This window comes from Falco biarmicus, chromosome 1 (genome assembly GCF_023638135.1).
Source record: "Falco biarmicus isolate bFalBia1 chromosome 1, bFalBia1.pri, whole genome shotgun sequence".
NCBI classification, from domain to species: Eukaryota; Metazoa; Chordata; class Aves; order Falconiformes; family Falconidae; genus Falco; species Falco biarmicus.
Window position 1 is genome coordinate 21,687,340 of NC_079288.1, and position 25,637 is coordinate 21,712,976.

The 25,637-nt window shown below is 46.7% G+C and overlaps 2 protein-coding genes across 6 annotated transcripts; both read right to left on the reverse strand.

The window, feature by feature from the left end:
- Nucleotides 1-2,295: 2,295 nt before the first annotated feature.
- Nucleotides 2,296-16,798, reverse strand: ORAI2 (ORAI calcium release-activated calcium modulator 2). 5 transcript variants are annotated; one of them, XM_056350808.1, is made up of 5 exons: nucleotides 14,595-16,798; nucleotides 14,264-14,388; nucleotides 11,913-11,958; nucleotides 9,425-9,665; nucleotides 2,296-4,010 (listed from the first exon to the last, which is right to left on the reverse strand). In XM_056350808.1, exons 4-5 carry the CDS (start codon nucleotides 9,650-9,652, stop codon nucleotides 3,465-3,467), a joined length of 774 nt encoding a protein of 257 aa, XP_056206783.1. In that variant the 5' UTR covers nucleotides 9,653-9,665; nucleotides 11,913-11,958; nucleotides 14,264-14,388; nucleotides 14,595-16,798; the 3' UTR covers nucleotides 2,296-3,464. The 5 variants fall into 5 exon arrangements, with proteins under 5 accessions (XP_056206783.1, XP_056206801.1, XP_056206774.1 ...); XM_056350826.1 differs by lacking the exons at nucleotides 14,264-14,388; nucleotides 14,595-16,798 and adding exons at nucleotides 11,400-11,557; nucleotides 13,852-14,008; XM_056350799.1 differs by lacking the exons at nucleotides 14,264-14,388; nucleotides 14,595-16,798 and adding an exon at nucleotides 13,852-14,007.
- Nucleotides 16,799-16,921: 123 nt separating this feature from the next.
- PRKRIP1 (PRKR interacting protein 1) lies at nucleotides 16,922-25,622 on the reverse strand. The gene is made up of 6 exons (XM_056350846.1): nucleotides 25,466-25,622; nucleotides 24,222-24,300; nucleotides 22,717-22,817; nucleotides 21,854-21,939; nucleotides 20,127-20,194; nucleotides 16,922-17,658 (listed from the first exon to the last, which is right to left on the reverse strand). Exons 1-6 carry the CDS (start codon nucleotides 25,583-25,585, stop codon nucleotides 17,543-17,545), a joined length of 570 nt encoding a protein of 189 aa, XP_056206821.1. The 5' UTR covers nucleotides 25,586-25,622; the 3' UTR covers nucleotides 16,922-17,542.
- Nucleotides 25,623-25,637: the final 15 nt, after the last annotated feature.

Genomic DNA, 25,637 nt, shown 5'->3' on the forward strand with positions numbered 1-25,637 from the left:
CGAAGGAGAGAGCTGAGCCACTCAACCAAGGCAGGTGCCTGGAACAAGACAAAGCAGGGCTGTACCCCTGTCCTTGACAGCTCCCTCCCCGCTTTAGGGTGGGCGGTCAGGGTCCCTCCAGCACTGGAAGTGTTCTTCTGCCAGGCAAAAAGTGTCCAAAAAAATCTGAAGGATGACTGGGGGACTCTGGAGTGCAATCGTGGCTGTCCCCTGCAGCAAGCCCCACTGCAGAAATTGCCCAAACAAAGCAATAACTGGTTCAGAAAGTCACAGCCCAAGGGAGCTGAGAATCAGGGCAACAGCCACGCCAACCTGCAGTGCCCCAGGGCCCGAGGCTGGTACAGACAGCTAACACGTCAGGGGAGATCCTCGGCGCACAGCCCCAGCCCCAGCGTGGGACCCTTGGGAGAAGTATCTCTGTGCAGGCATTGCAGGGATGGAGCTGCACAAAACCTGGGACACCCCAGGACCGACAGAGGTGACAGCACGAGACAGACATGGCCAGGCGCTGGCAGGCAAACCTGGATGTGACACAGCATGCTGCCAGCCTGGCTGGGACACCAGTGATGGCGTGGAAAGGCAGGCATCTCCATGCTTGACTCACAGGAATCCTGCCGACAGCCACCGGGGCAGCAGCAAAAGCAAGGAGGATTTTCTGGTGCTTTAGCATTGAAACACTTGTCTGGACAAGTACAACACCCCTGCTCCTTTACGGATGAACTGCCGTGGCTGGTACCACAAGCAACCTTTCTGCAGCACGAGTCTGGATCCAGCAAAAAGTGTAAACAAGTTGGAGGAAGAGAGGCAGGAGCAAGAAAAGCAGATGTTGTTGGGAAAGGAGTTACAGCCTGAAGGTGATGGGTAATGTAGAGAGAGGTCTTAGGCACCAGAGTCACAGACCAAAAGTACTCCCATGGGCTTCTCACAGAAGGGAGAACTCAGTGCCCAGAGAAATACAAGAAACAAAGCTGCAAGCAGAGATGGGAAAGCACATTATTATTCTGTTTTAAGTGCATCCACCCTTGGGACATCATCTCAAACCACACCTCTGACTCCCCGCTGAAGTAAGGTGATCCCACTCCAGTCACAGATGTGCTGCCTTGAGATTTACCTTCAATCCAGTCCCACCAAAGCCTCACCAAGTTATTCCACAAATTCAAAGCACAGTTTCTGCTGCATTTCTCCATTTGCTGAAGTGTATTATATTTGCAAATAAGTGAATGATTTGGCTGTTTCCAAATGAGCTACATTGCTTTCACAGCACTGTATGCACACTGTGAAACTTTTTTTTTTTTAATTGCAAAAATGGCTCAATGCTTTCGTCAACACCTCTCAAGCTCCACAGCACACAGAGCCCTATTATTACTGATATTAAAGGACAGTGCAAAGTACAGATTAGAGATTTATCCTATCTGGTCTGGCTCTGGGCTCACAATAGAAATTTTGTTGGTAGAAGAACCTACATGTGTAATACTTGGCTGAAAACTCAACTCTTGATTTTGTTGTATAAACCTTTAATTTTTATTATGGGTAAAAGAGAAGGGAGAGAGGGCAGACTCCTGGGGAGATTGTATGAATTTCACGATCACCCACTTCCTGGAGGACACTCCTTATTTTTTGCATACGCGCATAAGAACAGACTAGTTATTTAGCACACAAAGTCTATTTTCTTTGCTGCACATCAGCCAACACAGTACACGCCAACTGCGGCAAGAACAACAGATGAAAACCACAGACACAGTGCTAAGCAACTTGTTCAGCAATGCTCAAACTCGCATGTAAACAAGAGAGATTATGGGTTCCCAAGGCCCTCGCCAGAGAGGAATACAGGGATAGTTTCACCCTGCTGCACTGGGATTTGCATATACTCTCCATTCTGGGAAGCTGACATGTAATACACTGCCATTAGATTTCTCAAATCCCTGTGGAATAAAGGACCAGGGTTAAATAGAACATTGCAAACATCCTTAATGATTTCAGAAACCTGTAAGGCCTAGGAGACTCTGAAACTGCAATTTCTGAGTGCAGAGCAGGAAATCAGCACAGGATCAGGGCCAAGAAAACATGCTTATGCTTCTTTCAGCCCTGTGTGGCAGAAAGCCTTACTTTCCCTTAGAAGAGCTAATGATTGCAAAATACTCTGTTCCTCTGTCTGTTATGTCCATAACTCATAAAATCATTTTTACAGAAGTTTTCACCCAAAAGGATGCTACAGAATTCACAAGCTTCCCTTGCTAAGCAATACAGACGTGCAAGTGTCCTTTGCTGCTGAAAACAAAAAAAAGTCAGCTCAAATGAAATGTGATAGCTCTTTAATGGTACAGAGCTCTCCCGCTGGATCCAGCTCCAACAGACTCGCCAGTACAGCTCCAGGTTCCATCAGAGGAGTTGCCTGCTTTGGTGGAGGGAGAAGGAAGCATTCATTTTTGACAGACAAATGCTACAGCTGACAAAAAAAAGCCAAAACCAAAACAAACTACTGATGAAATACATAGGACTGGGGCTTGTCCTCTCTGGCAAACCAGGCAAAAAAAACATCGCAACAATACATAAATGAAGGCAACATAGTGACAGATTTCTACAATATGCCATATGCTGTCACTTCTTACCTCCTTGAAACTTGCTTTTCTAGTCCTTCAAAGTTTTGTCTCATTAACTTCCCTGTCACTGTTCTGATTTAAGAATGTCCTTGTTAAAACTAAGACACCTGTAAGCCTTCCCTGGGCACTCTTGCCTCTTACTGGGAAAAACCACGTGATCTTGGCATTCATTCCATATAAAGTGACAGATGCTGCTGAAGAAAGTATGACAAAACTTCCCATCCTCCTGCAATTCAAAATTCCATCTCCCCAGCTGTAAAAATATAGTTAGGAATAGCAAGAAAAGAACACAAAAGCTAAGGCTGATTTCTTTCAGGTTATGTATTTATGGAATACTTGCTTTGGAACAGAGGTGATCACTGCTCACGGTTTCTATTGTGCTTTCCTGGATATCCTCAAGTCAGCTGCAGATACCACATTAACCAGCTCGGCTCTAGAAATGAGCTGCCAGTTAACTGCTGCTGCACTGACAGCCAGGGAGTTCTGACACATAAGACAGGTCCTACACACACAGGCTTTTTGGACAGCTGATGCAGTTTTACTTTTGGTAACAGAATATTGCATTTGTAAAAAAATACAGATATTTGGCTACCTGAATCAATGTTAAGGTAGATAAAGTTTTGATCTTTAACTCCACGGCAGTGTCAACTTAAGTATGCAAGTGTGTAGGACCAGAAACAGGCCAGAGACTCCAGCATCTGAAACAGCACTAGAACCCACAGCTATATATGGCAGGCAATTAGCATTTACATAGTTAAGCCTCAAGACAATCCATGGCTGGTGCGTCTCACCAACTAGCAAAACAGGTATTTTGCTCTTAGCCTTAGCTGAGCGGATTTGCTGGAAGCAACCTCTGCCTCTCTGTCACACTACCTGCATGCCTCTGTCATGCCCGTCTAACTGCACTTTCAGTTTGTGAAGCTCTTCGATCTCCCGGTTGTGGCGCTCCGTTTTGTGCCGCACCAAAGAGCGGTAGAAGTGAATGGTGAAGACAACAAAAATCAGACCCACTGGGACCATGATGATGGTGGAGACCAGTGCTGACTGCCAACCCGCGTGGCCGCTGGGCTTCTCGACGTTGGTGGTCTCATTTTTCAGGATGGAGCCCACAGGCAGGAATTTTATCCAGCACAGAAGCACGACTTCTGCAAGGAAAAGGAGGATCCCCAAGACAGTGGAGAAGCCCCACGCCAGCTCAATGTAGGGATGCATGCGCTCATGTGGGGACTCACTGATGGAGTTCAGGTTGTGGATGTTGCTCACTGCTTCCACGTTAGGCAGGATGCAGGTGCTGATGAGAAGGGCAAAGAGATGAACTGCAACCAGCACTGTTGTGCAGGCACTGAAAGCAATCAGCAGCATCTGGGGGTACTTGTACTGCACCTCCAGCTGCACCTCCACCATGGCAACCTGGGGAGAAAGGAACAAAAAGCTTGTCACCATCTGTTAGTTCTCCTCTTTTCAAGGCTTTCATCCAGGAAAGCATCTTTATTCAGGAAGAGCACCTAAGGTCAAGTATACACTCAAGTGCTTTTTGGAATGGCAGCCTACATGGATCATTTCTGTTTCCCATGAAGCCGTACACGCAGTCTGCAGCTTGGCCTTCCTGAAGGCTCACGTGCATGGTTCTGCGCTGTAGTTTTCTGAAATAACGTTATCTCTCCTTCCAACCATGAGCCATACGAACTGCATCAAACCAAACACACAACAGAAGGAACTCATTAGACAACAAGTGGAGCTTGGAGGCAGCTGACAGCCTGCTAGCCCGCCTGCCCATCACACGTTCTCCTTCCGCTCATTACTTGCAGCTGCGGTGCAGGAAGTTTCAACTTCAGGCGCATAAAGAAAAGCAAAAGCAAGCAGCTCTTCTGGCCAGCAGCCAGCAAGGTTTCACTACCCCTCCATGGGAAGCATGCAAGCTACTTCACAATTTAAGTTAGTCCATAGTTAAAACAGCTGCCTTCTATTCTCAGAACACTGTATGTTTGTTTTTATTACAAATATGCCCAGATACAAGTTATTTATATCCTCAAATTTCTCCCTTGAGAGCTAATAACCTACTGATACGCTCAGCAGAAGTGGACAGCTACTGGCTTACGGGTGTGCTCAACAACTCAGATAGGGTTTCTCAAAACAAGATCTATTATAGAGTAAGTCTCTAAAGCTGTCTATTTCTTATTTAATCAAATAAAGCTTAACAAGCAAAGTAAGTGCAAGAGAGCAGGGAAGTCTTCTGAGATCAGAACTGGAGTCCTACTACAGGGCTGTTAACTGGTTTTGCAGTTAACTTGACCTACCTTGAAGTAAAATAGTATTTGCGTGTGGTGGCATCCCTGAAAGGACTGCAGAAACCTTTTGGTAAGAGAAGCCACAAAAAGAGCTGTCAAGACTATCAAACATTCCTCTCTAGCAGCTTGCTTGGCTCTGCAGCTGCACTTCACGATTTGCACAAATACTACCTTGCCTGGCAGCAGGCAAAACCTCTGGTGATCCCAGACGACCTGCCGCTCAGCTTGCCGAGGATGCGTTAAGGAGAGAAGCCGATGCCTGGACACCTGCCTCAGGGCAGTGCCTCTCAAGACCATCATGAGAAGGGCAAAGTCTGAACAAGCAGCTCATTTCTAGGGGGCAGATGGATTTTGCAGAACAGACTCACAATTACTTTATCCAGACTTTGCATGAGACCACCACTAGGCAGCCGTTTCAGGTTCTATAATAATCTGCACCATTCACTCTGGTATTATTTGTTATTAATATTATTTAGGCACTGGAAGATCAGGCGTACACTCATGCTGTCCCTTGGTGGTAGCCCTGAAAAGGATTAAAGGGGATGGAAACAAGTGCCTACGTTGGCATGACTGCTGCCTTACCTGCATTTACTTTGAAACCATCAGCAGCCTGAACAAGGGGATCACAGTCAAGTCTGAACACATTTAGCAGCAACCAAGATGTAACGCATGTGTTTGTGGTGGCATGTGGTCAACCTCTACAAATCCAGATTTTACACCTACCTCCGCTATTTAGGATACCACTATTTAGCAAAAATACTGTGACAGCCCCTGGATGTTCCCAGCCTTTTGTTCCTATTATGAACATGTGGGGTTCTTTTTTGTTTGTTTGTTTTTTAAAGGTTCCTGTTCACAGTTTACAGTAGTTCTTGTATAGCAGAGAAAATAACAATGCAGGAGTGGCTATCTATTACAAGGTCAATTTAATTAAAGCACAATACACATTGCCTTGTATACGTTCTTTTTGCAATTCCTCTTATATTGATTCCAGGAGATCAGAATTATTCTCTGCGGCCCTTTTCTGTACAACAAATTTGTACAGTGCTGTGATTGTCAGTCACACCCTATCAGCCAGGAAAAGCTGCAGCGATATTGTTCATTATTGGGTGCTGTAACACCCAGAAACATAGTATTCAGCAAGCCGAATCGGAATTGTACCTGCATGTTCAATTTATAGCTTTATATTAAAGCTGAGAGCCTGGCTGATGTCAACATATCAATTTCTACTTGTTATTCTTCGCATGAGCAGCACTTTTCAGCTAATTGGATGTTTCCTCCCAGACTAACCTACTCCCTAGGGCTAGCTTCAGCTGTGCAATGTGATGAATTTTTAACACTGACTGATGGCTCAGTAAGAGGTATTTCAGAGAAAAACATCAACAATCCAGACAGGGAAGCAAGGCAGAAAAACAGTTCATTTAACCCGAACAAGTACTGGAAAGGTGAGTGAGCTGTTATCGTTTACCCTGTACACACTGTCATGTCATTCTCTGACCGGGATAAGAGAAAGAGGACAAGCTGACATAACCCATTTAAAAATCATTAAATATGCTGCTTAGTCTGTAAAACTATTAATATGTCATGTTTGATACAATTATACTTTTCCATGACACAGCCCCCTTTATCTTAACCTCTTCCAGAAGCCAAGGTGTCAAGGGCTTGGCTTTGCATGACACTGAGCACTCTGCCAAGCCGCAGAGTATTCCAGCATAGGCTTAATTTTAAGCTTGAGAATCACCCTGTTGAACTCCACACTCACAGGTTTGCTAAAGGCCCAAGTATTCAGAAAATTTTAGAATTAAATTGCAATTAAATGACATGCAATTATGGCTTGGAGTTTTTTTAGACCAGTATAGCCCAGATTGTCCACAACAAATGTGATGCTCATCTTGAGGAATTTAGACCAGGGTAGATAGTATCGGGCAAAAGGATGACAAATGGCTTAACCATGTTAAATTCACACAGATGGTTTGGCAGCCTGTAAAAACAATCACTCCAGTAGATCTGTTAGGCAGGGTTCTTATTTTTGGTTTGGTTTTGTTTTGTAAATCAAATACATATCCTACAGCAATTAGATGAGTATTGAGAAGACTTATCAGCGGTAATAGCTCTTACTTCCATCAGGAAAATTATTAAGGAGGTTTCCTAAGCTCCCTCAGTCTCCTTCACCTGCAGCCTCCCTGGGGCAAACGCAGTACCCCTACAGCCCACCTCCAAAGAGACCTGGCACTGGAAAGGACCCACATTCTCCTGATCTGCCCAATGCTCTGCCAGAAATACCAGAGACAGCACTGAGTAACGAGGAAGGTTCACATTATTCTGCAGCCTGTCCAGAAGGAGCTGGATCAAAGCCACTGCCTGTTGATTAAATATCCATCAGCTTGTAATAATCTTCAGCCAATCTGGAACTGGCTTGAATCAAACATACTGACAGGGAAGTAAATAAAGCAATAGCCAAGCGCTGTATGTCATTTGTTTATGTAGCAAAATCCACCCAGGGCTTCAGGGGAACTATTTAAGTAACTTCTCTACTTTCATCAATAGCCAAATAGATGCTCTTATTAGAGAGCAAACATCCATGTAACAAATCTCTGCGTGCCAAATTACCAGCAGAGAACTAACACAGTAGGAATAGATACCTCAGCTTTCACTGGAAGGTCCAGTACGATCAGCTGAGAAAAGCTTGCTATAAAAGAGAATTCTTTATTGCAAAAATTTCAATTCCAACAACTACTCATTTATTATGTTAAGCTGCTGATTGCAATTAACATTACTCATACCTATGTGTTTGCATTTTAAACAGTCTAAAGAGAATAGAAGTAAAATGGTTAATTTTGTGTGTTCACGAAGGACTTCCAGCAACTTTCTGTTGTGCGAGTTGAGAAGGCAGGCTTTGTTTTCAGATATGTGGTTCAGCCCTGCAGTGTGGGTGGGCCACAAGTGCCCCCTCCCCTCCACAGCCCCAAGTCCCAGTGGTGCCAGCAACAGCACACCCCGGCATGGGCACCTGCTTGTGTAACCACGCTGCCTGGGTGGATCAGTTCAGAGCAACACAAAATGTTAATTTAATATTCACGTTGAAGAGAACGGTCACAAATGCCTAACACAGGACTAAGGCAACCCAGAGGCACAAAGGGCAAGCACACGAGCAGCTTTTAGAGTAAGAAAGCTTCTGAGTGAAAGAAGTCTAACAGGAGAGCAATCAATTTTCTCAAAATGAGGAGGTACCTTCTGCCATTTCAGCACACAAGCTTGATTATAAACCAACATATGCTGTGTGAAAAGTCTGTACAAGCATCGCTTGCATGCAGTCAGCAAGCGGAGAGGAACTGCAAAGCGACCAAGCACCCTCTCTCCCCTGCAGCCTGCTCCCACTTAACTCCCCACTTGCATTTTTCCAGCTTCACTTTGGGTGACCAATTTTGTCATCCCAGACTGTTGTAATGTTACAGATGATTCATGTTCTTGGGGACTGGGGGAGGAAAAAGCAGTGGAAGAAGCTAAACCAAGGAAAGCTATCTGAAAAGTTCTTGAGATCTGTCTCCCCCCCAGTTTCTGAGCTGCAGGATGCAACATCACATCACATCCCACTCACTCAGGTGCTGCCCTCTGCATTCAGCTGACAGACCTCAGGAACAACCAGACCTGCCCATTTCCCGAGCAGAAAACCCCCCAAACAGGTTTCAGTTCTCCATCCCAAAAAGCAAGAACTGGAGGGAAGATGAAGACACTCACACTGACACAGCACTGCCGTGTTTTGCAAACACCACAGCTCACACCAGACCACTGACTGCCTCTGTTTTGTTTATTCGCTTGCTCCCTGACATGGTTTTGACCTGTGCAAATAGCTTCCAGATAACACCCAAACGCTGCATAGAGGAAACCAGGTACTGGGGATTATGCCCAACAGGCAGCACTGACAAAAATATGCCAAGTTTGGCTCCCTACAGTCCTCTGACAGCAGCTCCAAGGCTGCAGGGCCTCTTCTCGCACCTCAGTGTATAACACTATCTCCCCAATCATGCTATGCAAACTTTGCTCTGGCAGACCGTGACCCAAACTCCACCTTATTTTAGACAGCATGACCTGAAAAAAACCCCACACAGGAATTAAGACAATGTTCAGGACCACAGCAACCACAAGGGCCCAGAGGAGCTCCACGCCCAAGTGCAACCTCACACGATCACAGCCAGCAACAACGGCCTCGGAGAGCCCGGATCCTGTATTGTTTAGTACTGCTTACTCGTTGAGCAGTTAGGATCACTGGCAGGTAGGGGATTAGTATTTTTAAAGAGCTGACTTGGAAGTGTGCAGCTTGACTGCCAGGCAGCTCATGTATCCTTGCTGCCTTGAGAGAGCCAGCCTCAAACTTAGCAGCAGCAGCCAAAGAGAAGCCCCCAGGCAGATGCCTCCTGCCTCTTCAGAAAACAACAGTACATCCTGCTTCTCCTCTGGAGGAAAACACCAGATAATAGATGATTTTTTAGAGAAACAAAACATTCATGATCAGAAAGGGTTGCTACAAAATACACATACCATTGCAAATCCAGAGAGCAGAGCAGACGTTCTGCTGGAAGCTTTCAGTTTGGCTCGGCTCAGGTACAGTTTTCTCCATGAAAGGGCTTGAACAGAGTGGTGGTTTGACGTGACCAGCTCCAGATAGCTGCGCCGCACCCAGTCCCGATAATCCATGCCTTTTGTGCCAGGTTCAGAGCAGCAAGCAGGAGTGGAAGGATCCACCGGAACGTTTAATTCAGAACTCATGATGAGAGAAATGCTGAGGGAACAAAACAGTCACTTTGAAAAGGAGGCAGCAGGCAGGAAAAGCATCAACTACTGGAAATGTTATGTTTAAACTAAGTTGCCTTCGGTCAGTAGAAAAATGATGGACCAAATACCATCACACTTGCAAGGCAAAGAACAGAGAAAGACCATCCGTAATTGCTAAAAATGTCCATGAGAACCAGAAAAGATTACACAAGTAAACCCAGGAGCTACTCCAGCAGGAATACAGGAAGGCTGCACAGCATCTGGCTTTTCATTTCGAAGCTGGCATCTTAACTTTCCCCTCTAATTCCTCCTTGCTAATAAAAAATTTTAGATAAAGACACTTTGGCAATAGGGCCCACATCTTACCTTTTGTTTTAAGCTGACAGTTAATTTCACAGCACATCATGGATTGGCTACAAATGCATCCCCTTAGAGCACTGAAGTAATGTCAGCTAGCACGTTCAGGGAGTCACTTTTTGCTTTTTCTTTGCAATTCTTTTTTTTTTCCCCAGTTAAACCATTGCTCATCATAGCTCAGTTCGGACGGGCACAGTTCTTCCCCAATAGTCAGAGCTGAATGCTGTACAGGGTTAACAAATTAACTTCCCAAGCTTCTGCAGTGGGAAGCTGAATTTCCTGAACCACTCGCACTCCACTTATCAGCCATATCAGCCCGAGAATCCTGATCCCTTGCTTCCACTGGTGGCTCTTAGCATGAGGAAAGGAAAAGACAATTCCAAGCGGAAAAGCAAGCTGCCTTCCAGGAAGTTTCAGCATCCTCAGATTCAAAAGATTACACTGAAAGATGTAAGAAAGCAGCAAGACTATTTCAGGTGGTGAGTGTCCCAGCCACCAGCAGAGGCAAACGCAAGGTTCAAACCACCTTACACCACAACGTAGCCAGGCTGCTGCCAAACGGCTCCAGTGATCTCCATGCCATCCACAGACACAGAACAGAATTCACCAAATGTTTTGAGCCAAAACTTCTCAACACTGACAAACACCTGAAACTAGATGTTTAAGTCAGCCTTCCAAAGAACAGAAGTCATGATTCTCTGATTAATCCCCACACTCACAATTCTGCCACCGACCACCACGACAGTGGCAGGTAGCAACACCAGAGCTGCACCACACAAGACCCTTCTGGCTCTAAGTACTTACCAGTTCCTAGGAGGAGATGCATGCCCAGAATCACACATGGTGTAGTACTAATTAGTCCCAGTGCCACACCTCAAGGTCACAAGCACCTTGCTGTTCGCTTGAAAGGAGCCCCAGCCCTGCCTGCATCCCCCCCCAGCTCTCCACGTACGTGGACCACACAGTGACAGCTAATAAACCCACGTTCGCTGTGAGATTTGACAAAGTGGCAAAGATAAAAAGGACACCAGCTGCCCACAACACCACACACTATTGCTAAAAAGGAACAAAGCTGTTGGGGGCACAGGAACAAAGATTAGAGTGCAGCAGCAAATAAAGCATTCCAGGTTGTCCATCCCTCCAGAGCATGGTGGGGTTTCAGAGCCCAGCCCCATCAGATATAATAGGAATGGCAGCAAGGGCACAACATGGTGACTTCTGGGCAGCTTTTGATCAGGCCACTAGTACAGCCCCTGAAGGGCTTCAGGATGGCTCCCAAATTGTTCTGGAGTTTTCAAATTATTAAAAAGAAAAGGAAATGAAAGCATAAAAGAACTGCCATGCAATCATAAAACCAAAACCAGAATAACAGGGACAAACCTACCTGCTTGCTCTGTGTTTCCAGTAAAGCCAAGAATCACCTACTTTACAGAAAAAAAAAAAATAAATCTCCCCAAGTCTCCTGGGAGGATCGGAGGCAGAAGCATTCTGTGAGCAGCAAAATTACAAAGCTGTTTCCTGTGACAACATCCTGTGTGGATTCTGCAATGTATAGTGTGGGGTGAACTTACTAGCTTTGTCCTTAGCTGGGACACCGACAGCCTCTACCATGCCATTTGTTTTCACAAAATACGTAGGAACTTTGGATGTAGGAAACTTGAACCCCTGGGACAAATTCCATTGAAAAGACAAATGAATTCAGAGGTTACAGAGGGAGAGCAAGAGTACCCAATCACATCTGCTTCTTTCCTTAGAAAAATAAGCTAAAAATACCACAAGGATGAATTTTCACTCTGGAGCTGCTTAAGAGATGTTCCCAAATAAGTAAACTACTTCAGAATAAAACCCATAAACACAAACACAGCCCAAACAGGCAGTAACAAGACAGCAAACTCACCTTGCTGGCTACAGACATGGAGGGACTGGGTGGAGGGCTCTGAGGGCTGAAACACAAGACCAAAAAAAGCATCATTTTACATGCACTGGATCTTCAGCAGTTTTACTCTGGAAATACTTTTCAGCCAGTTATCTGCATCAGGGGAAGAGTTATTCTGGCAATCTCATGTTCCTGCCTTGCAACAATAAAGGTTTAGGATGCTTGCTCTTACAGAAGTAACTATCCTACAGGGTTTTACCACACAGAGCTGTTGAGTTTTGGATGGAGAGCCAAGACTTTCCCAGGAGACCTCTTCCTTAGCCTAACAGCCAGCTCTGGCGGAGTCCATCCCAGCTGTGTCTTTACTCACTTCCGTTGCAGCACCGATGCGTTTGACCCTGCTTGGTTTCACACCGCTAAAGACAGAAAGCTCTCTGCCATTACTACCTCATATTGATCTGGTTAATCTGTCCAGTGCTGTCCTTTAGAGCAGCCAGCGTAGCAGGGAAAGCCTTCAGCGCGCCTTACATCTCAGCTGCCCCCGTGCAGTTGCAAGCACACGTGCGGGGATTTCTTCACAGCAAGGGACGAAGCAGAAGCCCGCCAGGGCTGAGATATGCAGATCCCCCCTCCCACTGCCGGCGTGCTCTGAAAATTGCCTGCAGAGCGCTGCCTCAGCAACACTGCCAGCTTCTCTGCCTGGCTTCAGGATGCCGCCCCCCCACCCCCTCAGACCCAGGTTTCTGCTCCACACCCTGAGACTGACCTGTAGACCATGGCTAAGCTTAACCCCAGGCCCTACTACTCCCCCTTCTTCTGCCATTCTGGGCCCCCCAGGCTCATGCCCTCTTTGTTACGGGGAACCCCTTCCCATGTTGCAGCACCCCTGGGATGTCACACCACCCAGTCAGGATGTGAACGGCCCACGGCTGTGACCACCCTCATGGCAGCACACTGCAAGCAGGGCATCCCCTCCTGAGCAGGATGTGACCCCCTTGGCCCACCACCACCACCGCTAGGATCCTACTCACAAGGGCACTGCCTGAACAGGGGCTTTCTCCTCCTGCTTGCCAGCTGCCCCCAGTACACCCCGGGCAGGATGGGACCCGACATAGCAAGGATCTCCCCTCCAACAGCACCCTCAGACAGGGTGTCAGTCCCTCAGGCCAGGACGAGACCCTCCCCTCCAAAGGCACCCTGAATAGAGGATCCTTCCTAGGCAGGATGTGACCTTTTACCACCGGATCCCTGTGCGGCAATCCCAAGGATCTGCCGCATCTCCTCAGGCAGGACGCGACCCACTCCCTCCCCACAGCTGGGATCCCCCCTTGCCACGGCACCCTGGGTCAGGGACTTCCCCACACCATAAACTGGAGAAGTCTCCCCTACAGCACCCCCAGCGAGAGGATCCCTTTGTCAGTGAGCTCCAAACCACTGCCAGGCAGGATGGGACCCCCCTTCTCCGCCCACAGCAGACCCTTCCCGCTCACCCCACCACCCCCAAAAGGGGACTAGCCCCAGCTAGGCAGAATGGGGGTGCCTACCCCTACCCCATCCCCAGCAGGAATTCCTGCAACCTGGGCAAGATGAGGCACGTACCCCCCACCACCACCCCGGGCAGGGGAAGCCCCATCCAGGCAGGGTAAAACCAACCCTAGCCCCCGCCCGCAGCACCCCGGGCACGGGATGCCTCTAGCTGGGCAGGATGAGACCCCTCTCCCCCCGGGGCACCCCGGGCAAGAGATGCTCCTATCTATGCAGGACGAGCCCCCCCCCCCCGCCCCAGACACCGCGGGCTGGACGAAGCCCGCTACCCCAGAGCGCGGGAGCCGCCACCCCGGGCAGGATGAGACACCCCCCCACACCACCACCACCACCACCTCCCAGCCCCCGGGGTAGGGGCCCCCCACCCGGGCAGGATGCGGCGCCCCCGGGGCCGCGGGGGCGGGCCCTGGCTCACCGCGCTGGCTGGCCAGGGGCCGGGCCGGGTCGGGCGCGGCGCCCCGGGAGCGCCCGCCGCCGGCTGCCGAGTGCCGGAGCCGCCTCCGCCGCTGCCACGGCAACGCCGGGCCCCCGCCACGTGACCCGCAGGAAATGGGGGGGCGGGCCGCCGCCCCGCCCGCCGCACGTGACCGCCGCCTCATTGGGCCGTGGCGACGCCAAGCTCCGCCCCTTCGGCAGCGGGGCGGGGCCTGCGGGGGGGCACGGAGGGGGCCGGCTCCCCCGCCGCCTCCCCCTGCGGAGCGCCGGGCACTGGGGGCCGGGGCTGCCCGCCCCCGGCCGGCCCCGCTGGGGGGAGCCGCGGCCTCCGCTCGCCCCCGCACCCCCGGAGGCGGTGTGGGGGCGGTGTGTTGCTACCCGGGGGAATGTACCTAGCGGTTACAGAGGAAGGACATCCCGAGCTGTCCCCAGCGCCTCCGGGGCCGCGGAGCCGTTCCAGCAGCGGGCTGGGATCCTGGGGGCCGCAGCCCTCGGAGCTCCCTCTGTGAACATGCATCTGTAGGAAAAAAAATCACGTCTGCGGCTCCCTAAATTCATGGTCGGGGTGACACCCCACCCCACCCCCCTTCTCCGCTGGTAAAAACGTTATTCGGTCAGGACCTTGCATCACTAAATCTTTCCACAGAGAAGGTATTGGTGCCGTGGGATGTAAACGTGCTTTTATTACAGGTATTAATTATACAGCAAAAAGTCGCGACTTACATAAGTCAAAAGGCAGTGCCGACTTCGGCCTCCGCCGCCGAGCCGCAGCATCCTCTGGCTGAAGCACAGACAGGGCTCCCTGCGTAAAGGAGGGCGGTGGAAGCCAGACTGCCATCTCCCTGCATTCCTCCTCTATTGACTCAGCAGGAAATCCTGTATAAACCCATCAAAAGAGCAAGGATAGGGACAGACTTAAGTAAAGGAGGAGGGAGTTCCTTCCCTGAAAATGAGATAAAGAAAATGCTGAAAGGCAGTACAACGGGTCAGCTTTATCACACAGTAAGCTTTATCACACGGTAATCCCATCTTCCTGAATTCCCTTCTGCCTGGGGGAGGGAAAAGACAGAGGAAAAGAATTCCTAAAAACTTATTAAAGAGACAAATACATTTGTTATCTCGAGTGTGCTTTTCACCTTCGAGATTATGAATACCTCTGCTTGGTTTCAGCACTAACGCTGCTGTGTTTCGGGCTCCCATACTTGCATGAACACATGTAGAAACGGAACAGCAGCAGACTTTAGCCCCTGAAAGATTAGTCTCCATCAGAGAAAGGAGAGGGACTCCTCTAGAAAAGAATCTAGAGCAAGAATTTAAAATTTAATGTAAGCAGGTCAAACTCATTAGCAGTTTCAAGCCTCGTAAGTTATTACTGCTTTTTCAGTGCCATATTTGGAGCAGGAAGCAATTGTAGAGTTGTTCCTCATTTTACTACACATGGGAGCACATCTCTTTTGTTTTACTCCGTGGATGACGTGTTCCCCGTTTTGAGGTCACAGAGTGCTAGCATTTTGTCTTAACAAAGCAATATCCCTTTAAATGCTCACTCTGAAGTGCCTTTATATTCTCCAGACATAGCACCGACACAAACCACCACAACATGGCATAGTATTTTTCACAATTCATAGCAACACCTACCAAATACAGCTCCTACCGCTACACTCAGCCACCCCAGCAAGAAAGACCGTAAGGCAGATACCACCTTCAGCAACACAGTCTCTTTGCTTTTTCTGGATTTCACCTACAAACTTAGCATTCCTAGAAAATGAAGAGTATAAATAATTCAGCATGCGTAACGATGGCGTCTTAAGGATGCAGGATGAGGCCACACAACCTGAATTTGCTTAGTTCACCAAGATAAACTCAAGCCCACCTTCCTCAAGATAGAGAATTGTGTCCTCATGCAGCAACATCTGCTCTACTTAATGCAAAACAGCACTTATTTATTCAGCTCAAAAGCCTGACAAGCTCAGAGGCAGAACAGTCTTTGTTTATTTGTGAGACTCTCACTTTTTGTCCATCCACAAAAGTCAAGAAACATCACAATCTTTTTCTGGCTCACCCTACCACACAGACATATCAACAGGGTTTACCTGCCCTAAGGGGCATTCAAGTGAAGCAATCCTCATAACTCACCTCTCCACAGGGAAAATGCCAACAACTGCAGAACATCCACTCTGAATCTTCAGCGGCAGAGAATGAAACACCCTCACAACGTACTCTTTAGACCAGCCTCCATGGAGATTAAGCAGAAAAATTCCATGCAGATCACTAATCTGGGGAGGGGGATACTGACCTTACAGCCCAGAAGTTATCCAGCTCTAAAGTCTTTGGGTATGTACAGGGTAACTTAACACAAATGTCACTTGCACTTGATCACATCTGCTTCCCTGCCGCCACGATAATACCACTGAGAAGCCATTACACAAAGCCAGCTCAGATAAAATGCAGGATTTCTGGCAGCACTTTTCAACAAAGGCTAAATCTAAAAAGAGATTCTCCCTTTTTATTGTTTTTGCTTTAAATAATTTGGCATAAACAAAGGCTTGAGAAAAAGTAGCACCGCATTCTGGATGCCGAGGTCCTGGGATAAGCATGTCTGAATGATAGCAGGCACTTCTAATAAAGATACACTGAAAAGACAACAACCTAATTTACAAATAAAACAGCCACTGCATATGCTTTCATTTAAGCACCAGTAAGTATATATACGGATGTTATGATTCCCACCAGGGAACCTGCAGTTCAAAGCAGAGAGCTCAAGCAGAGAGAAAGGCAGGTGTCATTACATGAAGCTGAACACAAGCAAAACCATTCCATTCCAAGCTTTTCTGCCACAGGATTTGGAGGCTTAACAGCTGTGGTCTTTTGGAAAAGATATTGTTCCAATCCAAAAGCAAAAATTAAATGAAATGCAGCTACCACCTTTCTCCATATTTGCATGTGTGCCACATCACTTGGTCTTTCTGTCCCTTCCTGCAGCACTGCAAGCATCTCTTTATTTGACTGAAATTCTCTTAAAAAAAAAAAAAAAAAGGAAGACAGAACAATCCAACACATCCCATTTATTAATTTAAAAAACATGGAAGAAAAGTAATAGGGAAAATTTTAGCAATAAAAAAGGGATCCTGCTTAAAAATCTATAGAACTTGTCTAGCAACATAAACTGATTCTTTGGGTTAGAGATGACCCCATACAAAACCCCAAATTCAGAACACTCACAGTGCAGGAGAATCTGGCTACAGACCACTTTTCTACTTTAGGTTAAACTCTTCCCCTAAATTCATATATCCCACTGCTACCAGCTTTGACGTAAGTAGAATATGTAGCCCTCACAGTAATATTTGCCTTAAATGGTAATGGATATATTTTAGCTTTCAGACAGAAAAACACTCTGGGCCATGTTAGAAAGAACTCTAGGGTCACAGAGACTTATGGCTGACTCTTTAGAGCAAACTTAGAGCAGACTGCACAGCAGTTATACAAGCAATTAAGAAAAAATCTCTTATTTGGCATTTCTCTATCAATATCTCTTGGGCCTGTGACACGAAGGTCATTCACCGTTAAGCAGATACAACATACGCCAATGGGTTCTGCTTGGCTGAGATGAAGACTTTCATGCTCTTGAATATAAAGCAATGAACAGTGTTTCCAGCTGTCCCTGAAAGGCCTCATCCTCTTCCCATGACAAAACTCGGCTCTTCAGCATCATCTTCCTTCTCTTCCTCCTCCTTGCTATCCTCTTCATCATCTTCGCTGCTGACTTGCTCTTGAGATTGATCAGGTTCTAAAAATACAAACAGGATGAATAGATAACATACTCCCATATGTCTTCCTTGTTAAGTATTTCACAAGAAAATAGTCTCAGGTGCTAAGCAAATGTGTAGTCGGTGACACTAATTAGTACGGATGGGTAACATATTCCCATGTGTTCTCCTTGTTAAGTATCTCACAACAAAGCAGTCCCTACTAAGGAAACATGTATCAGGTTATATTAATTCTACCGAGTGATGTAAAGCTCAGAATATCAAGTTCTCCCTAGAAGGAATATTCCCTTACCTCCACCATTACCACTGTGACAAGATGATCGTTAAGCAACTCCACCTCCTATAGAACATTATTTCAGAGGTAGTAAAATGCTGAGGCAATAGGTTATCTCATTCCCAGTCTCACCTCTGCAAGTCAGCATGAACTTTCAAGTATCACAGAGTACTGTCAAAGAATGCAGGCACTGGGAAGCCATGGGCAAGACTCAGTTTATTTCTACACCTACCCAAGTTTACAGAAACTCCACAAGGCGCCATGAACTTTTTACAGACTGTTTGGTATACTGCAAGTACAGGAACTCGTTAAGATACGTGTAAGATTAACAAGGGTCACAGAAAACTCATGAAGCTTGCTGGAAGACCAGAAAACACCTATTAGAAATTAAGTAAAAGATAATGAAAATAGGTATGGCATAAAGCATGACTTAGCCACTCTTCTGCTCCCAGTGGCTCCTGCACCTTTGCTGTTTCTCAGGCCAAGTTCTGACCAGTGAGATGTACGATTCAGCATCAGTGGTCTGATGCCACCACGTGGTTAAGTTCTGTACTTTCATTTTTTATTAGGGCTCTGAATAATAATGCACCTTCAACAGCTGACCTTACTCAGCGCCAACCTTTATTCTTAATGTTTTTACTACAACAAAGGTGAAAGCTGGCAACTCAGAGGTTTTATTTATTGATTCAAAAAGGAAGATAAATGCTTTCCTACGATATCCAACAAATATACTTCAATTACTTTCCAAAAACCTTCAGATCTCAACGCCAGGACACACAAACCTAGAAGACAAGCCTGTTCTCAGTAGACTAAAGATGGCTAGCAGGAGGCTTCTATCTCCACCATCCATGCAGGCCTTCTGGCATTTTTGCCTGACTTTGTCTTTGTTTGGATGCCTCGCTCCTGAGCATGGAGGAGGTGATCCTTGAATATTAACCAGCTTTCTTGGGCCCCTCTTCCTTCCAGGGCTTTATTCCCTACTACTTTACCAAGCAGATCCCTGATGGCTGATTTTTTTTACTTTTATTATTTTAAATACAGAACCACAAACTGTAAAGAGCTAAGAACTGTTCTAAAGACAAGGGAGTTTGGATTCTAGCTTCCAGAAGATGACTTAGTTGTGCCAAACAAAACCACTCCAGCCCAGCAATGGCATATGGCAGTCCCATATCCAGCTACCCCTCTCCCAGTCACTCCCTAAAGGGATGGGTGTTCTGTTTTGTTCACTCAAAATTAACAAAATTGTGTCAACACATACTTAAAATTCTACTTCCAGTCACAATTTGTAAATGAGTAGCTTTAAAAAAATCAGAAACAAAACAGAACACCAAAAAAATCCACTCTGCTACATTCACTTGCTGTCACAAGTAAAATTAACCTAATGATTAATTTGTCCTCCCATGTTTCTATGGGAGGCTGGCAATGGTTCAGTTGAAACAAATCCAGTTCTGAAAAAGCAAAGCAGAAATAAGGTAGAACTGTCAGACAAGTCACTCTTGCAGCAGAATTATCAGAAACTGCTGTAACTTTAAGAATTACTACAGAGTCAGTGTGCTAATCCACTATTTGAAAGACTAAGCTAAGATACACTCAGTGAAAGGAAGCAACGGGTATTCAAAAGTTTGAGCAGTTACGCTGACATTGCTGAACTTTAATTTTCAAGACTGCAGGAGAACAGAGGCAGTCATGTTTTCCAAGTTTATTTCTATGCAAAATAAAATAGTTGTGTGGAACAGACGGGACCGAGATGGCTCAATTTTTTTTACACACAGTCATAAATCAGTTTCTTGCTGTTCAAGCTGTGTTTTTTTTCCACCTGTTTTCCCATACACACTCAAAATATACTTGAAAAAAGAACAGCCTTTAACAATACTGCCTTTTTAAGCAGAAAATGTTCTAAATCTGTAGTTTGTCAGAATAGCTGGGGCAAAATATCCACAATCAAAAAACTCCGATTCCAATGTTTGCTGTCCAAAATTTCCCCTAATAAAGGGAAAATATTCACAAACAACCAAGTTATTTGTAAGATTAAATCTCAACATAAATGGCTTTCAAAGAGGACTTTTGAAACATTAGCTAAAATAACAAGCTTAAGGCTCAGCCTTCCTTTCCATGTATTGAGAACGCTTGGGGTGGGGGGTGGAACAAACCCTTCTAGGCTTCAATAAGCAAACAGAACTAAGGCTTGAGAAAAGAAGACTAAATTTCACTGACCTTTTTCCTGCTTCTTTTGTTCAAGTTTATTTTTCTTAGCTTGCAGTTTCTTCTCTTTTAACTTCTGGCTATAAAGCAAAGAAAAAAAGACTCTCTTGAAAATCCAACATTGTAAAGCTTCTGCACATTCATACACTGATAAGAACATATTACAGACACCTTGGAAAAGCAGACATCAGAAGAGAAGTTCAATTTAAATTTGGCCTCAACTGAAAATTCAGCGAGAGCAAACTTAGACATGGGATGAGCAGAAACTTTTCTATGCTGTTTCTAGTCTAATGGAATTTTTTTTTTTTTAGAAGCCTTCCATGACGCCACTGCAACCAAAACCATATGATACGCAAGAATCTCCAAGAACACAGAAGGAACAAAAATAAAACTGCCCCTACATTTTAGCTACCTAGCCTAATAAAAAAGACAAAATAGTGTTGAAACCCAGACTGCTGGAAGTGAACACTGGGGAAAAAAATAATTAAATCATCACCAGGAATACAGACTTTAACTGAAAAAAAAATAATGCCGTATGCTTTGACCTTTATTTTTGGCTGTACTTCATCAATATGTTAGGCCCTAGGTCAGGATGAAGAGAAAGGGTGGTGGGGGAATTTAGAGGGGCTCCTACAGGGCAAAGCCACTTGGTAACCTACACCACTAGACTATATAGACGGGGGACAAGGAGGTGTTAGTGTTTAGGCAGCGTCTGCTGTTTGAACAGCTGCTCTCCGTCTCAGCCAGGGAAAAGGCAACAGGCCAGATCTGACTTGCTGGCCATCTGTTGGACCACACTAAATTAAAGTAAAATGGCAACAGTGTTTGTGTTGTGCACTTCTGTGCTAATATGCCAGTGAGTCACTTTGCACAGACTCTTCAGCAGCAACTCTCAGCTACAAGATGTAAACTCCTCAAAGAAGCAAGAGAGAGGCTGCTCAGGGTCAGACCCTCTGAAAGAGCCAAGCCATGATACCCTGCTACTTCTGAAATGTATGGTAGACACAGACTGTGAAATTTAACTTCTTGTATCACTGCATTACAATGCTCAGTCTATTTCTTGAAAGTATCAATCTTGTAACCATTTCACTTCCTTCTAAAACTTAAGAGAAGGATGGATTTAATATTTTTTAATTTTTCCATCTAACTTACTAGACTTGACCTACCAGACATTTCAATGAGGTAGGTAGAAGCAGCTACTGATTTTAACAATACTGCACCCATCAGTGGCCTTTTCAGTAGTCACAGACTGAATCAGACTAGTCACACTGACAGTGTATGAAGGACAGCATCAGGCCCCACCACGCTCTGCTAGTCCGAATCCATATGTGCACCCATTAAGCAGCACCCGGTTTTGCACTTAAGCTGCTCGGTGTCAGCTGTTTCAGGTATTTATTTAACCCAGATGGACACACAGACCATTCCTGACATTGTTATAACAAATAATGCAGTAAGGCATGCTGCAGTCAACATCACAGGTCAGCAAAAGCTGCTCAACCAGTCAAAAGTTATCCTGCTAGTGATGACATGGAAAATTAACCATGCCAGCAAAGCCTGTCACATTTACAGCTACTTTTCGCAACCAAACAATGACATTAAAGTTAATTTCCACAGCCAGACTTCTCAGCTGATAGGTGTAGACACAGAATGATAGCATTTATCCAAGCGTGCAGCTACAGATGAGGCACGGGGCATGAGGGTTTTCCATGTCAAGCCTCCTGGGAACAATCTGCCCTTACCGCTTCCTTCTGCGTTTTGCTGTTTGTTCTTCTGCAATCATCTTATTCCTCTCCAGTTTCTTCTGGAATTCCTCATCTAGTCTTTGCTGTAATTGATCACAGGTCATACTTGGGTCACAATCTAAATTAAAATATTTCTTTTTAAAGTCATGTCCTTTTAGGGAGAAGTCTTTTAGCAAAATACAGAAGGGAGCTTTCCCAGATTTTGTCCGGCTTCTTTATACAAAAGTCATATTCCAAGGAATGACTTCTGTACAGACAGCATTTTTAACCTGCAGCCTGAGCCAAACATTGAAGCCTTTAGAGGGAGAAATCCTCACCAAAACAGATGAGGGAGGTTGGGCTTCTACCCTACAGAATGTTTCAGTAAAAACAAGAGAATAATTTGAGACACAAGCATTAATCAAAGGACTCATCTTGGCCAAGAGAGAGTATAACAATAATGCTCTCTGAAAGAGGTGCTATTTGACTCAGCCAAGACTTCAAAGGAATAGATCGAGCACAGGCACTTGCTTTGATTCTATCTGTGCAAGACCGTGATATTAGAGATTTCTAGTTTTTAAAGCATTTTCAAACCAATCTGAGAACACACGCATTCACATGCGGTCTTACTGTGTGGTAGGACCCCAGTGAACAGAGAAGATGGAGCACGTCTGACACAAAGCACCAAATGTTTCAATACTGACAACACCACCACATATCACATACTCCTACAGTTTTCCTCTGATAAGGGGTGTTTCAGAACTGAATTATTCATATATGACTTTAAAAGAAAAACAAAGATTTGCAATGAACACCACATGGTCGAGGACGGGGGGGGGGGGGGGGGGGGGGGGCGCAGCATTACAGAGAGTCCTGCTGACCTTCTCCGCCATGGCATCCATGAAATCTTGCCTCTGGTACTCTCGCCGACGGAGATGCCGGTACACATGAAACTCCCCACTCCCAGCTCCAGCACTGGAACCTACAACAAAGAAGAGTTAGTCTACTAGAAAATAACATATACCAGGTGCTCACAAATGACTACAGCTAGATACTGAGGGGCAGGACACGTGAAAGCTGAAAATCCAACTAACAGAGAGAGTGTCACCATTCTATGTAAGCTCAAATCACTCACAATCAAAAGCCAAAGCAAACTGCGAAACCACACACTTATGGGTCACGGTAGTTTCTACTGGTCAATTATTCCCCTAGGGAGAATCCAGTCTTAGCTGGACATTGAGGCAGTAAAAGAACTAGAGATCAAATGCACATCCCATTCTCTTATAGGCAGAGAGAGGTAAGCTAAAACATCCTACTGAGGCTGCTTCTGACTTTCAGCATCTCATACAAAAACCCAAAAGTCATCAGAAAGGTGCTAAACCCCATCATATTATACTTTCCCATGCAAGACAGATTTTGACTGGTTCTTCATAAATTAAATCCCTACAGCTCTCTCTTCCTGGCATCAGTCTGCATATGGAAGTCTCACAGGAGCTTTCAACATCACACTCCATTCTCTTCCCCTGTCTCCTGAGCCATTTTTCAATGCAAAGCACACAAATACATGCCTCAAAGAAGACACCTAGTAATTAAAACATGGCAGCTGGGACTGCAATAGGGGTGCTTTTGATACCAACAGAATCCCAGCACGTCAGGCGCTTCCAGAAAAACAAGACAGTTCAACACAAGCACACAGCAAAGCTATTTGAAAAAGCCATGAGGGAATTACAATAAGCAGAACAGTTTATTCAGAAGCATATAAAAGCTTTAGTCCAAGATCAATTGTTCTGAAATAAGAACAAGTCTGCCTCTGGAAAGGATCATTAATAATGATGAAGGTCCCAAAGAAAGACAGAACTTCTACATGCAGATACAATTTATACCACAACTGCTACATTTAAACCCTGCAGGTAAAAGTAACATCTGGTTCGGGTTCCTTGCAGAGCTGCCAGCTTACCCGACCACGTACAGTCATAGCCACTGCATGTGTCTGCTTCTCACTGCCCAAGGTTCAGACTCAAAGCAGTCAAAAGAGGGACTTCATAATTATAAGCTTCCAGAGCACTCTCAGACCCGTGGAAAGGACAGATTTACTTATCATCATTTACCATTTACTTGTCATCACCAGAGCAGAAGCTTATTTCATTGCATGCGGTCCACGTGCCAGAGTGCCACAGGCATTGTTCACTTTGCATTCTGACAAGCAGAAAGGTAGAACCCAAGAACCAAACAAAACTTGAAAAAGCGGCTCTCGAAGCACATTTCATACCTCTTTTCTCCAGCAAAATGAGCAACAACAGAAAACCGTCTCTGGCCTTCTCCGTTAAACACTTTTCTAAGTTTAATGTAGCTGACCCTAGAGTTATCTGAAGAATAATATCTTTACCCATCACATCTCTAACGAACTCCGGAGGAGGTCGTGGTGCCCATTCATTCAGTTTTTCAGGAATTGGTACAGTCTTTTCCTGCAAGAACAAACCAACCAGTCATCAGTATCTTCTAGGAGCAAAGTCTGCAATTTTAACACATTGTTGAAAGGTGGTATATGTCTGACAACAGCCTCTTCCATCAGCTGACAGATCTCAGAAGGAGCACAGCTGTAGTCATTTCTTCATGCATAGGGATCAGAAGCAGACAGAAAAGGAGGCTCAGAAGGTATCCTCTCTTTCCCTCACATTCAGGCCTGCAGGTCAACAAACCCCAGGAGGATTAGGAGTGTCTGTGCTTCTTTTCAGTATGCAAACTAGAAGGAAGCAAGTCAGCGCCTCCAAGCACTTGCAGAAACTGAGTATACTCCCATTACCAGTAGCCTGGGAAGTGATGAAAGGCATTTGTGCACCTTCCATGCCAGATCTACGGAGGACAGGGAAGAGGAGGGAAGGGAGAACACATGGTGCAAGGTCAGAGGAAGAGCACAGTGCAGGGACATCTCAGCCTCCTCCAGCGAACACGAAGGGTGAGACTCCACCTGGCAAACACCTCCTCCTCAGGGCAAGGATCAAAGCACCCAGTGAGAGGAACCAGGGTCATGCCCCCCCCCCTTAAAAACAGCGGCCAGAGCACTGAGGGGCCAGCGCCCACCCTGCACCCCCAGAGAAGGATCTCTCTCCTCATGGCAACCCAGGGCAGGGGGGAGCGGCCTCTGTCTCCTCACAGACCCAGGGAGGAGGGGGGGGTGGGTCGGCCCCTCTCCCCTCCCGGACCCGGGAAGGAGAGGGATGGAGGTGGGTCCCTCTCCCCTCACAGAGCCCGCGGGTGGTGGGCTTTGCTCCCTCTGCCCTCCAGGAGAGATGTCGGCCCTCTCCCCTCAAGGACCCGCGAAGGAGAAGAGGGGTCTGCCCCTCTCTCCTCACAGACCCCGCCGGAGGGGGGTGTCGGTCCCTCTCCCCTCACGGACGCGGGGGGAGGGGGAAGGGGGTGCCGTGCCGGTCCCTCACCCCTCAAGCACCCGGGGGAGGAGGAGGAAGCAGAAGGTCCGTCCATCTTCCCCACAGAACCGGAGGCGGGGGGTGTCGGCCCCGCTGCCCTCACGGAGCCCGCGGCGGGGGGTGCGTGGGGGGGTGGGGTATCGCTCTCCCCTCGCGGACCCTCCGCCCCGCGCAGGGGCAGGGGCCCGGCGGGTGCCCTCACCGGGTTCCTCATGAGCCGCTCGAGGCGGAGGCGCTGCTCCTCGGCGGCGCTGCGCGGGATGACGAGCGGCTGCGGCTCCTTGCGGGGCCGGGGCGGCCGCGGGGCCGAGGGTGCCGCCATGCTCCAGCCGCCGCCGCGCCCCGCCCCGCCGCCACGTCACGGCGCGCGACGC